A 14,244-nucleotide genomic window follows, 5' to 3' on the forward strand; every position below is an offset into this window, starting at 1 on the left:
CTTGCTTTACTTCTCTCGGGGATAACTTTGTCGGAGATGAAATGCAGGGTTGCTAGCAAAGCTCCACATGCTATCCAGACCACCGACAGGTCCCGCATGCCACAGCCGCTCTATCACGTGATGCATACTGCTCCGACGTGCTAACGTTCTGAGGTGAGTTACGGCGTGTTGCAAGTTTTGTGAGGTGCTTTCGTGATATTTAATGGATCGGATTACATTTTTTATTTTTCTCCGATATCCGATCCAGTAATTTAGGTCAGTATCGGACCGATACCGATATGTAATATCGGATCGGTCCATCTCTAGTCTAGAGCTATATTTCTCTTGTAACTGGCTGCAGTTTTTTGCAGATTTGGGAAAAAGAGAGATGTACGTTCCCACAACTAACTACAAAAACCAAATTCAGCCCACAATTTTAAATTGACACTCTGCCCAGTCAGCCAGACTGATTAACTCGTAGACACTTTAAGCTGAACATCAATAAGTTAGCAACAACCTAAAAGACAAACAAGGCTAAATTAGAGAGTTAATTCCCATAATAGACTGTCCTTTAATTTGTTGACTGAAATTAATTCAGAGAAAAATCTCACTGCTTGCCTCCAGCAAAAGCTCAGCAATGGCACTCACTGCAACATTCTTATTATTAGTGTAGCATGTCTGGTTCTTTGTTGAGAAGTAGAAAGAAAAATGCAAGTGAAAGCAAAGAAAACAACATGTTGGCTTTTGCCAGAGCAGCATAAGTAGTTTGATGTGTAAAGGAGCTGTAAATGAACATTAGTGGGATCCACTCACTTGTTTTGGTGCTTTGAGCCCTGCAGATGTGCATGGTACTGTGCCACTGAGTTGAGTGTGACGCTGCAGACTTCACAGGAGTAGCTTCGCTTCAGACCTGGAATCAAACAGAATAGCGCACATTACAGAAACGAATCTGGCAACTGAACAAATGCTTTACTCCAGTGAATTTTTCAAAACTTGATTCAGTAATACAATTTTTGCTCTGCTGCACGTGGCCAATATGAATCAATCCATCACAGTGAGAAGGCATGTCTGCCTTCACGCAGACGGGTCTCAGTCCTGCAGCAGATGAGCATTCATGTGACTTTGCCTTAACAAACTGGTGTTTGCTAAAGAAGACTCCCATAACTGCACTGAAGGAGAAGACTCTTTGTGCAGCAGTCATAGCTCAAAGATCTTTATAGTAAATCCATAGCAGCTGAGACCTTGAGATGTCTGAATCATTTGGAATCTACAACATTTAATGAGTTGCCTATTTTTTTTTCTAAATAGCGACAGCAATGCCCTTGGGGTGATAATGGCTGTATTGAATCAGCGCCCTGTTGCTGCAAATTATAAGCATCCTGTGTAATCGCCTTCATGTTGCACTAATCTTATTGTGGTGTGAAAAATGGCCGTCTTGATTTCCTCGCTCTCGCAATTGAGTTAGCTCCTCTATAAATATGCCTCAGAGCAAAAGGCCAAGAGAAAATAAATGCCACCCTGCACTCATTGAATCACATTTCCATATCCTCCTCAATCAAATTTCCTCACTGAATGATTGTTTGTTAAATCGCTGCGGTGAGGAAAGCGCTGCCGAAACTTTGAAAGTCTTCTTGTTTTTCTGCTTTCAGGGTTGCGGAAGGTGAAAATCTGCAGTGGGCTTGGTCTCGGGTGTTGATGTCAGCTGTTTCCCTTCTACCATTTTGATGGAGGGCAATATTCCCCACAGAGAGCGGCAAATCCCTCCCTTTCACTTCCCCGCTGATAAGCTGTACAATAACCACTCTGTCAGCTGGTCGCCACCATGACTGAGATTTCAATTTTGCACCATCGTCCCCAGACGCAGTCATGAATCGACATTAAATTTCTGCAGCAGGCGGAGAAGCTCTGCCTTGCAGTGCCCCTTTGACAGCCTGCCTCTCAAACTATTTTTGAAAGGGTGAAAGATTATACTGTGACTTCGGTATCCATCATTGGCAGCCACCTGCGGCTCTTCCCACATGGCGCTATGGTGCATGAGCGATGAAGCATCAGAAGCTTTAGGCTTCTGCAATTCCTCCCCTTCATCAACTTTGCTTCCTACTTTCTGAGGCACTGGAGACTCGTTTGTTTTGGTTAACCTGTCCCTTTGCTGAGAAAAACGAGGGTGTGGGGAGCAGCCGATGAGTGGTTGCAGCAGAAGAAAAATGTGCTCTGCAGTCTCATTTGTTTGAGTTAACTTAGGAATTTGGTAACTGTTAAATAAAATAACAGGTTGTGGAGCTGATGCATGCAGAGAAAAAAAAAACACAGACTGATGTCTTCGATCTTTATTCGATCTCACCGTATAAGAAGTATACCTCTAAAAAAGAAGTTGCCAGGAGGTAAACTACTAAACCCAAAAAGGTTAAAAAAAGATGTTTTAGTGGGTGTAATGAGATTCATATCAGCTGCCTATTTAGTTTTAACTTCAGGTCAAATATCCAAAAACATATTTAAGCTAAGAGGAGCTCAGCTCAGTTTTTAGTGTAAAAACAACTCATGCAGCATTTTAGCTGTAAAAACAGATGAAATGCATGCTGGTCTGTGAAAGCTATGAAGCTGAGAGATTTTTCTGGTATCAAGTAATTGTATGTCAAAAAATACCCACAGATACAAGCAAAGCCTTAGTAAAACTTTTTAAAAAGCAATTTATACAGAGCACACAACACCACAGATGTAACACGATGCTAGCATCAGGGTCTAAGGTTACTTCTCAAAGGAGAACACACAACATTTGCAGATATGCATGGGCCATTGACTTGTTTAGCTTGTCCAGTTACTTTCAAGCCTCAAGCCTATAATTCACAAACAGTTGATGCAACATTTTTGTCAATTCCACTGAAATAAAGCTGGGATTTTGTACTTTAATTACATTTTTATTTATTTTAAATCCTCTGTCATAGCGTACAGAGAGAAAACTACAAAAATAAAAGTGAGAAGACTATTTGTCCACAAACGTATAGACTAACCGTACGTGCTTGCACCACTCAAACAGATTCTGAACCTGAGCAAGATCAATTTGTTTTGCAGTGAATCTTTTGCTTTCTCTTAGCTTATTGAGACCTATTGCCTGAAGCTTTGGAAGAGATACTGTTGGCAGTATGACTGATCAGCAGTGCAACATTCTTTGTCGATTGTTTATAAGCAAAGAAAAAGGTGGTACTGGTCCAGGATTCATGCTAAATTAACCAGCAAGCATCTGCCCCACTCAGATCTGGTAACTTTAGCTCATTCTCTCCCTCACTGTAGCATTGAGCCCAGGCTGAAAGAGCATACACTTAATCACTGTTTCTATGAAATCAATTGGGTGCTAAGTTGCAACTGTGAGATTTAGTATAATGAATTGCTTTGCAAAACTGACAGAATAAAATCATTACTCAAAAATGTTTTCATCCCACCGAAGCATTGACTGAAAGTTTCTTAAATTGGACGGTTCAAAAATGTGGGGTAAGAAGAGGCGTAATATCTTGAGGAGAACTCGTCCAATCTAGAGTTTTAAATTAGGGTTCAGCATTACACTTTGTTGAAAAGGACCTAGATCAGCTTGGTGTAATTTCCCCGTCTCTGAGCCTGTTGTTAACAGTATAATGGATCTATTTTAGGCTGGGGAATACAAGAGTGGAGAATACAACATACAGCTGAAAGCAACAGCTTGAGAACAGTGACTGCAAGCCTCTGTTGAAAAAGAGCTAAAAAGTGAGAGAATGAGGAGACCACATGCTAAATTATATCTTCCAGATAAGCATCCCTGATTAACAGCTGTGATAGTCTGACCCAACACAATTTGTCTGCTGGGTGTTGACAGGCTAGCTAGCCTGTGGTCTAAATTTAGTGGTTTCTGGTTGAGATTTGACATCAAAATACACTGAGAGGGACCATTAAGATGGCAAAGACAGAGACGGCCCTTACTTGACCTATGAGAACAAAACTGACAACAGGTTGCAGAAACACATTTATGAATGTTTTTTTGGTTTCATGGCCAGGTTGAAACAATTCTCATCTTGATCATTCATTACTTTTTTAAACGCAATTTTCTTTCTTATTTTCAAGCTTACTGTTATTACGAGTTGTATGCAATACTGAACACTAAGGAAGAGGAAAGGACTGTTTGTCTAGGTGAGGGGTCAGCAACCTTTAAGACCGCCACCCTGATATTGCCTTTGGGCTTTTGGAGCCTTGACCTGACTTTTGAAAAATAATTGGAAAAAAAGCACTATGCTGCTAAAAAATGAAAAATAGATATTTGCAAAATTCTGCCTAAATATGTATTTTACCTGGTTAATGTGCGTGGCGGGGCGTGGTCTGCAGCGCCACTGCAGGGGAGGTGGACGCGCCCGAGCGGCGCCCGCAATCACGCCTTGCCGCCTTAACGTCTGTGTGCTATCTATGCTGTTGTGTTGTTGTTGGTATGTGTTGGGTGGTGAGCTGAAAAGCTACAGCCGGCTGTGTGCGTACAGCAACCGTGTGAAAAGTGGTCAATAAAGAGATGCTGAAAAGCATGTTCATGGAAACATCGTCGGGTCTGCTGTGGTACGTTTACAATGGGACTTCTGCTCCTGAACTTTCATCTTTACGCAGGACTGTAAGCTGTCATCTGTGAGGCGTGAGGTGTTTGTTTTTAACATAGTTCACGGTGGAGAACAGCTGCTGATATAATGTGGATCCGAAGATCCATAATTGGCCTACCTGGGGTTGAAAGTCTCGATAAATGCACGGCATTTCGGTGGGTACACCGGCTTTCGCGAGTGTGACGCTTATTTTGAGCGATGAAAAAAATAATAGAATATAATTTTAGAGAAGATGAATTAAAGTCAGTACAAGCAAGACAGAATATGTATGTGAAGGAGAAGGAGACAGGTGGAAAGGTGGATATGCAAACAATAGAGATAGTGAAGGTAGATACATTTAAACATCAACAGTCCAAAGCAGACAGAGAGAGAGAGAAAGAGAGGTTAGAGAGGTGAAGAAGAGAGTGCAAGCAGGGTGGAGTGGGTGAAGACAATTATCATAGAAGGATAGCTGCAAGAGTGAATGGGAAGGTTTACAAGATACTAGTGAAAGTTGGGTGTATGGTTTGTAGACTGTAGCATTACCGAAAAAGATAAAAGGTTAAACGGAGGATGTGATGTTTGGCATGCACACTGAAGCAGCCAGAAATCGAACCACCAACCTCCGATTATTAGATGACCTGTTCTAGCTTTGCATGATTCACAGTCCAAATTAATCCTCATTTAGCTCGTGCTGGTTCTGGTACAGCCCCTCACTTCTTTATTTGTCTGAAACAAGCTGCTTTCGTTGCCTTAACGGCAAATGCCTTCTTATTGGCTGCCCCTCAAAACAAAAGATTTTAAGAGTAAATGGGTGGAGCTGTTACAGTCACAGCTGCATACCTAAGATGACCTTGGAGAGGTTAAGCCCTTCTTCTGCCATCATACACACCCAAGAGTAGAAAAATGGCAAAGAACTGAGTTCTATTGGCTCAGAGCAAACACTTCTGTATACACTGAACAGCAGTAATAGAACAAACAATAAAACCAATCATATTAGGTCCTCTTTAATTAAATAATTGTGTGCTGTACTGCTTTACTAAGCACTACCTCTTTAGAATGTAAATGTTATATTATCGCCTACATTTAATATTAACTGTGTTTTAAAGTCACTCTTAGATTTGTCTACAAACTGAGTCTCCAACTGTGCTTAGAAAGAACAATACATCACTGCCCAGAGTACACAGTGGAGTACTTAAGGATTAATCACGTTCTCTTAGTACAGAATTACTCACGCTAAGCTCCATAAACTTTTCTCGTACCTGCTCATCAGTGTGCCATAGAAGTATTAAAATGAGGATGATGGTTCCAACCACGTACCTGTCAAACCTTAGTGTGATTTCTTAGCTTCGACACACAGTCTGACTGTGTGACAGTTAGGTAATAACATGCTTTGGGAGAGTGGCCACTTCACTAGCTGCCATTTTATTCTGAAAAAAGGATGTAGTTGACTGAAAAGCAAGGAGAGGGATTGAAATGAGGTGGGGTGGGGGGGGTTCAAATGTTTCCATGCAGACTTAAGAGCAGCTTATTTTCACAGCCAATAAGGTTTGGAAGAGATGACATCACTCGGTGTTAAAGACGTAGCATCTGAAAGCTGGTGTGCAACAAAAAAAAGATAAAAACAGGTAAATTCGAATATTTCTGCAGTCTACTTTCCACTTCTCTTTCAACTGCTCTTAACACAAACGCAGTCTGCTTCTCTCCATGTGAACAGCTTTCTCCCCCACACTTCAGAGAAGCAGCCACAATATGAAAAGCACTTAGTGAATATGGGCTGCTCCGCCTGAAATCATCTTTAGGGCCGGTTCAAACAAGATACTCAACAGAGGCAGAGCAGACGCGAGGACTGTTCTTCAGAGACATGGTAAGTGATAGGAGTGCAAACACCAGCTGTGGCACAGCATGGACTTAAAGTGAGTTCTGCTGTCTTCCTGCTACTATTATTCATCTTCTCACGCTGTCAGCTACACTCAAAAAAGGAAAAAAACATTGTGATTCATGCTACATAAAAGGGTGAGCAAACAGTTTATTTATATAAAAATGACGTTTAAAGTTTCCCATTTTTATTTAAAGAGTTCTCATTTTTTCATGTAAAAAGAAATGTTGTTGAAGCATTTCATTTCAAAAGCACTGAGATCCTTTGTAGTGGCACTTGCAGCTGAGTCGTGGTGCATCGTTTATACTGTAAATGAGAGCTTTGAGTCCTTTGTGGTGACAGGAGAGACTTTAGGAAGGACAACCATCGGTCAAACACTCTGCTAAAGGGCTTTATGGTAAAGTGGGTAGATGGAAGCTACTTTTTACTAAAAGGTACATGACAGCCTTTTAGAAAAAGGTAAATGTTCTGATGGACTCTTAAACCTTGAGAAGCAAAGGCAGCTGGTCAGGTAAAACAAAGATTAGAGTATTTGGTCAGCTATGTGTGTGTTATCAGGCAGTGATAATAACTCCAAATAATATTTCTTGGAAATGATGTTGAAACAAACACTTCATCTTGTGTCCTTATCAAATAGCACGACTGACTTACATACAGGGATTCTCCTGGACTAAAAGGGACATAGGATGGGCGACCAAACATGTAAGAATATTCAGCCCAGGAAATTGGCTCTGGATAAAAAGACCGAAGTTTATTAGTGTAAACGCTGATTAAGTGTTGAGTACATTCATTATATTTTTTCGTCAACTTCCTTCAACACTGTTCAACGTATTAGATTCTTTTGGACATGTGAGCTTGTATTTTTCTCATTTCTAACTTTAGTTTTTAAAATATTCAACTGTGTGGATCCAGGTACAGGGAGTACCTTTGTGTAACAGTATGTGTAACAGTATGTCAGTATTTACTTCAGTCCAACTGAAAGCTATTGGCAGTTACTTTCAGTTGGTGAATTTAAATCTATGGGAATGATAGAGCGTTCTGATTGGCACATTAACTTGCGGCCAAATTTTCATGGGTGGATTTGTCTTCAGCAGACAGGCGGTTCAAATCTGGGTAGTTGGAGTCAGTTGATGACATTAGGAATCATATTTTGTGACTGGATCATTAGAACTGAAACTATGTGCCTGCCTGTGGATTCTAGTGGATTCTCCCACATATCAAGTCGTCTAACCTCATTTAATGTCTCTGTTTTTAGTCTGTATAGCTTTTCTCCCCACTAACATAAAGTCTAAAATAAGATGCACAAAACAGTTAAAGATTTAAAACTATTTTACCTCCTAATTTGATGCCAGTTCCCCTCTTTCTCTGTATGTCACTCACTCGCTGATAAGGACACACACACACACACACACACACACACACACACACACACACACACACACACACACACACACACACACTACATTCCAACTTCTGTGTAAACTTCAGCTTCCAACAGTTCTGCACTCCGGCTTTCAGGTCAATGATTTGGTGTATTTTAGCTTATTAAACATTTTTTTCAACAAAGATTCAGCAATTATAAAAATTGAACTCAAACCATTCGGCTAGCAGTGCTCACACTGCATTTTCTTTAGAAAATGCATTCTGAAGTTTACTTAAGTATCATTTTACTTATTTAAAAAACTGTGAGACTGGAGAATAATAGATCTGATGTTTTGTAAGAGCACTGCCATAACGTTGTACAGCACGACTCTTTGAGGACTGCTAAACCTCCACTGCCAAAAATGGAACTGATTATGATGGGACTCTGACCACTCATTGTTCACTTCCGCAAACATAAAAATAAAGATGAAGTTTTGCTTGTTGATGCACAGGAAGAAATCCAACAGGCATTGGGAAAAAGTGGGACAAAGGGACAAACTAGATTAAATATAGCAGCCGCCCAGAAAACAGATCTGGGTTACACAAGAAGAGGGAGATCACCAAATTTAAACCACGAAGATTTTTTAAAAACATTTGTATTACATTTTTTTAGTCTCAAAACATTTTTATTGAACAAATAATGAGAACAATTACTGCATATCCAGTACTGATAGGACAAATTCATCATTCATCTCATATGAAAGCTGAAAACCTACTGAGATGGAAATCACAGATCACAGTGGTGCAGTAGTTCATCCTTTTTTTTTAGCTCCTGTGCATCGTCCTTCATCGATTCCATTATTACATTTATAATATTTTTTCTCTCTGACATGGCACAAGATGATTACAAACTGTATCTTATGTCTGCTGGTGTTGGAAATCACATTAGCTAAAGTACATTGCCCAAATGGGCATAATAAATAAAGAAAAATGACAGCACGCAGGCAGTGTTTACAACTCTGTGATGATGATGGCAAATGGTTCTAAATTAGATCAAACTTGTACAACGCCACTTCAACGCAAAGGTGATGCTTATCTCATATAACAGAGCTTTACCACTTACCGTGACTTCTACCTTTGCTGATGCTCACATCTCTGTGACAGCAGGTGTCTTATGAGTACTATAAAAAGCATTTGGCAGGCACTTAGATAGTTACATGAACTGCTGGCTGGTGGTCAGATGAACCAAGCTGTTTGCTGTGTCTCTCTTCACATTGTCTGGTTGTGAGTCACTAAACCTGGGATGCAGCTCATGTTTCGTTTAGCCACTCTATGAACACTGAATGTGGGACAACAAAGGAGTCTATAGCATGTGTGTTATTTCAGTCTCTCTCATGAAGTCCATTATGTGCCAGTACAAGAAAGCAAAAGAAAGCTTAAAAGCAGTCATCTGTTGATTTGATGTGTTCTGATGTAAAAGTCATAAAAGGGGGCATTTTTGAAAGATTTTATTTTTTTAGTTTATCTAATCTATATTTAAACTGAAACATTAAGCTAGACTGACGGCCTGCCCTCAGTGTACCCTGCATCTCACCTTATGACAGCTGGGAAAGTGATTTCCCGAAACTGTGGCTTGGATAACCAGTCATGAACATGGATGGATAGATTTCCACACAGTTACAGGCACAGTCTGTAAACACTGACAAGAGTAAACACATGATTCCTGAGCAGCAGTGCTGGAATGGGGAGAGTTCAGCACGAATAAGAAAGTTCACCACAAATACAAGTTTAGCTATTTCTGAGATAAAATCCAACACATCTTTACTTTAATAAAAAAAGAAGAAGAAAACAAACCTGGAAAAAAGAGATCATCTGTTTTAAACTTGCTGCAGCGATAACTGGGCAAAAGTGCTTACACAATCTGTTCCCATTAGTGTCTTAATGGACTATCAACCACAAATTCATTTTCCATCCCATTTACATTTATGCAAACATTACAGTCCTCACAGTTATATCACCATCTCAATACTACTCCCTGTTAGCTTTGAACAGAATGAGCACCAGACAAAAGACCAGAGGATCAAGTAGACTACTAGAGCGCAAAGATGGAGTTTTACCAAAACAACTTAAATCAACTAAGCCAAAGAGGACAGGTGAGCAGGGACCTCGGTTTTACACTATGCTCATGCGGTTAACCTGCACTCTTTTGTATGTACACCACTTATAAAACAAAGGCTTTTATCATGAGGTTAGACACATCTGGAGGGTCTCTACACTTGTGCTAAAAGTGCTAATGGCTTGCCCATCTCTTTATCCATCTTCAACCTTATGTCTTTGCCATCAGCTTTTCAATGCTGCACAGCTCTGTACACACAACAACAACAACAAACAAGACCACTGGATGATGCTCCCTCCCATTTTATTAGAGCTTTTGAATATTTCATCACAGGACAATCTTCAGAGTCAGACTCCACATTTTCTTAACAGGTTGAGAAGTGCACAAGGTCAGGTAGAGGGGAGGAAAAAAGGGGGAAAGATGAAAGGATAAAATGCAGAGAGGAAGCAGAAAGAAGCAGCAGCATCCCGACCGCCTGCAAGGCCTGCTGCGGTCCCATTCTCCTCTCTGTGGGCTCACACTGCTGGTTTTGCCTGATAGGACAATTTGCCACTTCATTACTAATTGATAATCGCCAGAGAGTAATGCTCATTATTCCAAGTGCTGAATAGTACAGCTAGTGTGCTGACATTTTCTGTTGCTCCATAATGACTCTGTTGAAGCCGGCAAATTTATCTCCTCTTAATGCACTGTAAAAACAGGCGCCGTGCAGAACAGATGAGGGTAAAGATATAAAGGGATTAAACTGTTTTTCATTTTTACATGCAAATCTCTAATGAATTATTCATTGAGATCAACACTTGTTATAAGAGGATTGTGGAAGCAGTGCATTCTTTGATTCACTTGCAAAACACTGAACCCGTTAACAAACTACGTCTTCATTTAGAAATCTTTCCTTTTCAGTCGCTTTAGAAACCTTAGTCATACTTTTCAAACACCCTGTGATGCAAAACTTTGGACTGAAACATTGTTTCAAAAATGGCCAGTAACCAATGCTGATGCTTTATTTCACACCCCGTGTAAAGGAAACAAAGGAATCTTGCAACAAAAAATATCTCTCCTTCCAACTCTTCACTGCACTTTTTCCCAGCACAAGATTATTGGTCAATTCAATTTGATTTAGTTTAATTCAATTTTATTTACATAAATGAAAAATCACAAGTTGTCTCAAAGTGCAACTATCAGCCACAACTGGTTGGGGGTGAGAGTAGGGAGATAATCTTTCAGCCATCTGACTAGGATACATCCTGTATACCTCCTAGAAGAGTTGGTTTTGACATTTCCTAATGGAAGGAGACACAGGGGCAGAGCCAGGACATGTTTCTTGGGTATGTTGGGACAATCAGAAACACCTTTTGAGCAAGTATTTGGCAACAGTGGGAAGGAAAAACTCTCTTCTAACAGGAAGATACCTCCAACAGACCAGGCTAAAGAAGGGTCAGCAATCTGCCACAAGACATGCATATATCAGTTAATAGGCCCAATATAGGCCAATAATGATTTTTGATAACTCTAAAAAGTACCTTCTATCATATTTTATTCATTAGCTTCTTCTGCCATTATCTGTCAAACTTCAAACAAGTTTTGTAGAAACATTTAGCTGACACACAAGATGCAGCATTTAACTGTGCAGCATTTAACCTAGCACTGATGCGCAAACACAGCCTACATGAACGATTCATTGGAATCATGAAAGTCTACAAATGACTTAAAGTAAGATTACAACAAAAAAATCACACTGAGCTCATTGGTCACACTTTCCGAGCCATGTGTTTGAGAAATTCAGGAGCAGAAATGAAAATCTTGCTAGCTGTTAAGCAGAGTAGCAGAAATATTCTGCTTTGGAGTTGAGTGGCAGCCAATAGTTCAAGTAACATAACAATAGATAGAGGGAAGAGTGGATCTGGCTAAGAATAATCAAATTCTGGACGTAGACTTCAGGCAATTCGTTGAGAACTGGAACTGAGAAAAAGTTCTACAGGAGGACAATGATCCTCCTTAAAAACTGGCATGAATGTTCGAATTGACTGCCATAATCTCCTGATTTGAACCTCACCAATTTATACAAAGGTGTGAAAACATCTCTTTGTATACCAAAAATACTTATTTAGAAAAGAGCTAAAAATGCTAAGTTCCAACCCTTTATTTATTCTGTCTCCCCTGTAGAGTTAATAAAGTTCACCTTTGTCTTATACTGACTCTTTATGCAGCCTCTTAGTATATTCGTAGTCTGAAACCAGTCAGTTTAACTTATGTATCCTTAATGCACAGGTTCTTATATACATACTGATATATCCACTCAAGCACTTTATACAGCATGTCTCATTCACCCATTCATACAAGCACTTTCTAAATTTCACACTCCAGTGAACACAATGGGGTAGTATCTTGCCAAAGGATATCGTAGCATGCAGACTGGAGCAGCAAGGGATCAAACCACCAGCCTTCTGATAAGTAGATGACCTGCTCTACCCCCTTAGCCACTCTCCCAGCCAGTGGTCACCATTCAATGTCACCTGGTAAAAGATTCTCAAAATAAACTGTAAACCTACTAATTTTAATATGGCCCAATCTCCCCCAAGCCAACATGTAACCCACAGAGTACAGAACCACCATCCCCACCAACACACATTACAGCACAATATCTATGTTAATACTGTTATTATCTGCTTATTGTCCAAAACAATGGTGAATTTCTTCTTTGAATCATAAGTGTATTTATGTCCCTGTTTATAGGTTTAAATGCGGTACTGGTAACTGAAGTTGCAAACATCGGCAGTCAAACACACCATGTATAATGTTCCTGAAACAAACATCGTGGACTCAAAAGCTTGGGCAGCATAACAAAGCTGAACAAAGCAGAACCAACCAGTTTGCCCTCAACTAGCAAAAGTAGCCAATCAGGCTCTGAGTTAGAAGGTCCATGGCCAATCAGCTGTGAAGACTTGTTTCTCCCATTTGGTGCAGTCACACTCTGCTGCCCTTTACAACACTTCTGGGCTCCGTGTGCTCTTCTGGCAGCCAGCACTCTGCCAGCTGGAATAATATTATGTAATTGTTATTGACATATTGTAACTGGGAAATGATAAGCAAGAAAGTTCTCCCCTCCTCCTCTGTAAAATTAACAGCTTGTGACATGCTGGTGGGCTCCATGAAGAGTCAAGCTGACAGCTGAAGTCAAGAGGGTTACTTTTCAGCTCCACAGAGCAGGGCTTAGAAATAGTCACAGCTATTAACAAATGTAATACTGCTCTCTGTTGCTCATCAATATTAAGCTATGCAAGTCACATTTATTACCTGCAGCGTTAAACGAGACATTACTTATCCCTACCTAGTTGGATCCCATTTTTGCTTTCATAACTACCAAAAGTCTTTGTGGCACAGATTTAAGAAGGTGCTGAAAAAATTCCTCAGAAACTATGGTACGTATTGACATGACAGTCAATATGGCACAATCTCCTGTTTCACCGTATCACAAAGGTGTTCTATCGAATTGAGATCAGTCACCAGATCTTAGTGAAGTCATTTATTTTGCAGTGAAATACACGTCCAAGAAACCAGTTTGAGCTTTATGACATGCTGGATTCAGTCATAGGAAGATGAGTTCACTGTGGTGATAAAAGATGGATGTGGGCAGCACCAATGCTTACATAGGCCGTGGTATTTAGATGGTGCTTAGCTGGTATTGAGGGGCACAAACCATGATAAGAAAATATGCCCCACAACACTGCGCACCCACCACCAGCAGCCTGAACCTTTGATACAAAGCTGGATGGGTCACTGTTTTCATGCTTTTTACATTTAATTTTGACCCTACCATCCAAATTTCACAGCAAAACTAAAGATTTCATCAAACTAGGCTAAGTTTTCTCAATCTTCTATTCCCCTCACAGATAGGACTGAAAGCTGGAATTGTTGTTCTGCTGCTGTAGCAGTTCTAGTTCAAGCTTTGTTAGGCTGTGCGTTCGAAGATGCTCTTCTGCTTACTTTGGTTGTGATTATTTGACTTAGTCTTGTCTTTCTGATCTGTGGCATCAAAAAGCCATTTTCAGCCAGAGACCTGCTGATTACTGGATATTTTCTGTCCCCTTAGTCTTCACATGGTTATGCAGGGAAACCCCAGCAGTTTTTGAAATTGTAAGGCAGGCTGATCTGGCACCACAGCCAAAGCCAGTCCCTGTCATCGCTATTCAGAGGCTCAGTTTGAACTAAATGGCTAAATGTGCTGACTTGCTATCGGCTGATACATAGTTATATTGTTTGATAATGCAATAATGCAAATTGTGAAATTACCTTTCACAGTAATGCAACTCTGCTATTGG

The 14,244-nt window shown here is 40.2% G+C and overlaps 1 protein-coding gene across 1 annotated transcript in view; it reads right to left on the reverse strand.

Moving 5' to 3' along the window:
- zmat4a (zinc finger, matrin-type 4a) overlaps positions 1 to 14,244 on the reverse strand; it is a gene marked incomplete at its 5' end in the record, with an annotated part of 152,025 nt that overhangs the window by 31,249 nt on the left and 106,532 nt on the right. Inside the window, 1 exon segment of the mRNA XM_080894520.1 lies at positions 793 to 889. Coding sequence (XP_080750646.1) covers positions 793 to 889 — 97 coding nt within the window.

Source organism: Rhamphochromis sp. 'chilingali' (genome assembly GCF_963969265.1).
Source record: "Rhamphochromis sp. 'chilingali' genome assembly, chromosome: 10".
NCBI classification, from domain to species: domain Eukaryota; kingdom Metazoa; phylum Chordata; class Actinopteri; order Cichliformes; family Cichlidae; genus Rhamphochromis; species Rhamphochromis sp. 'chilingali'.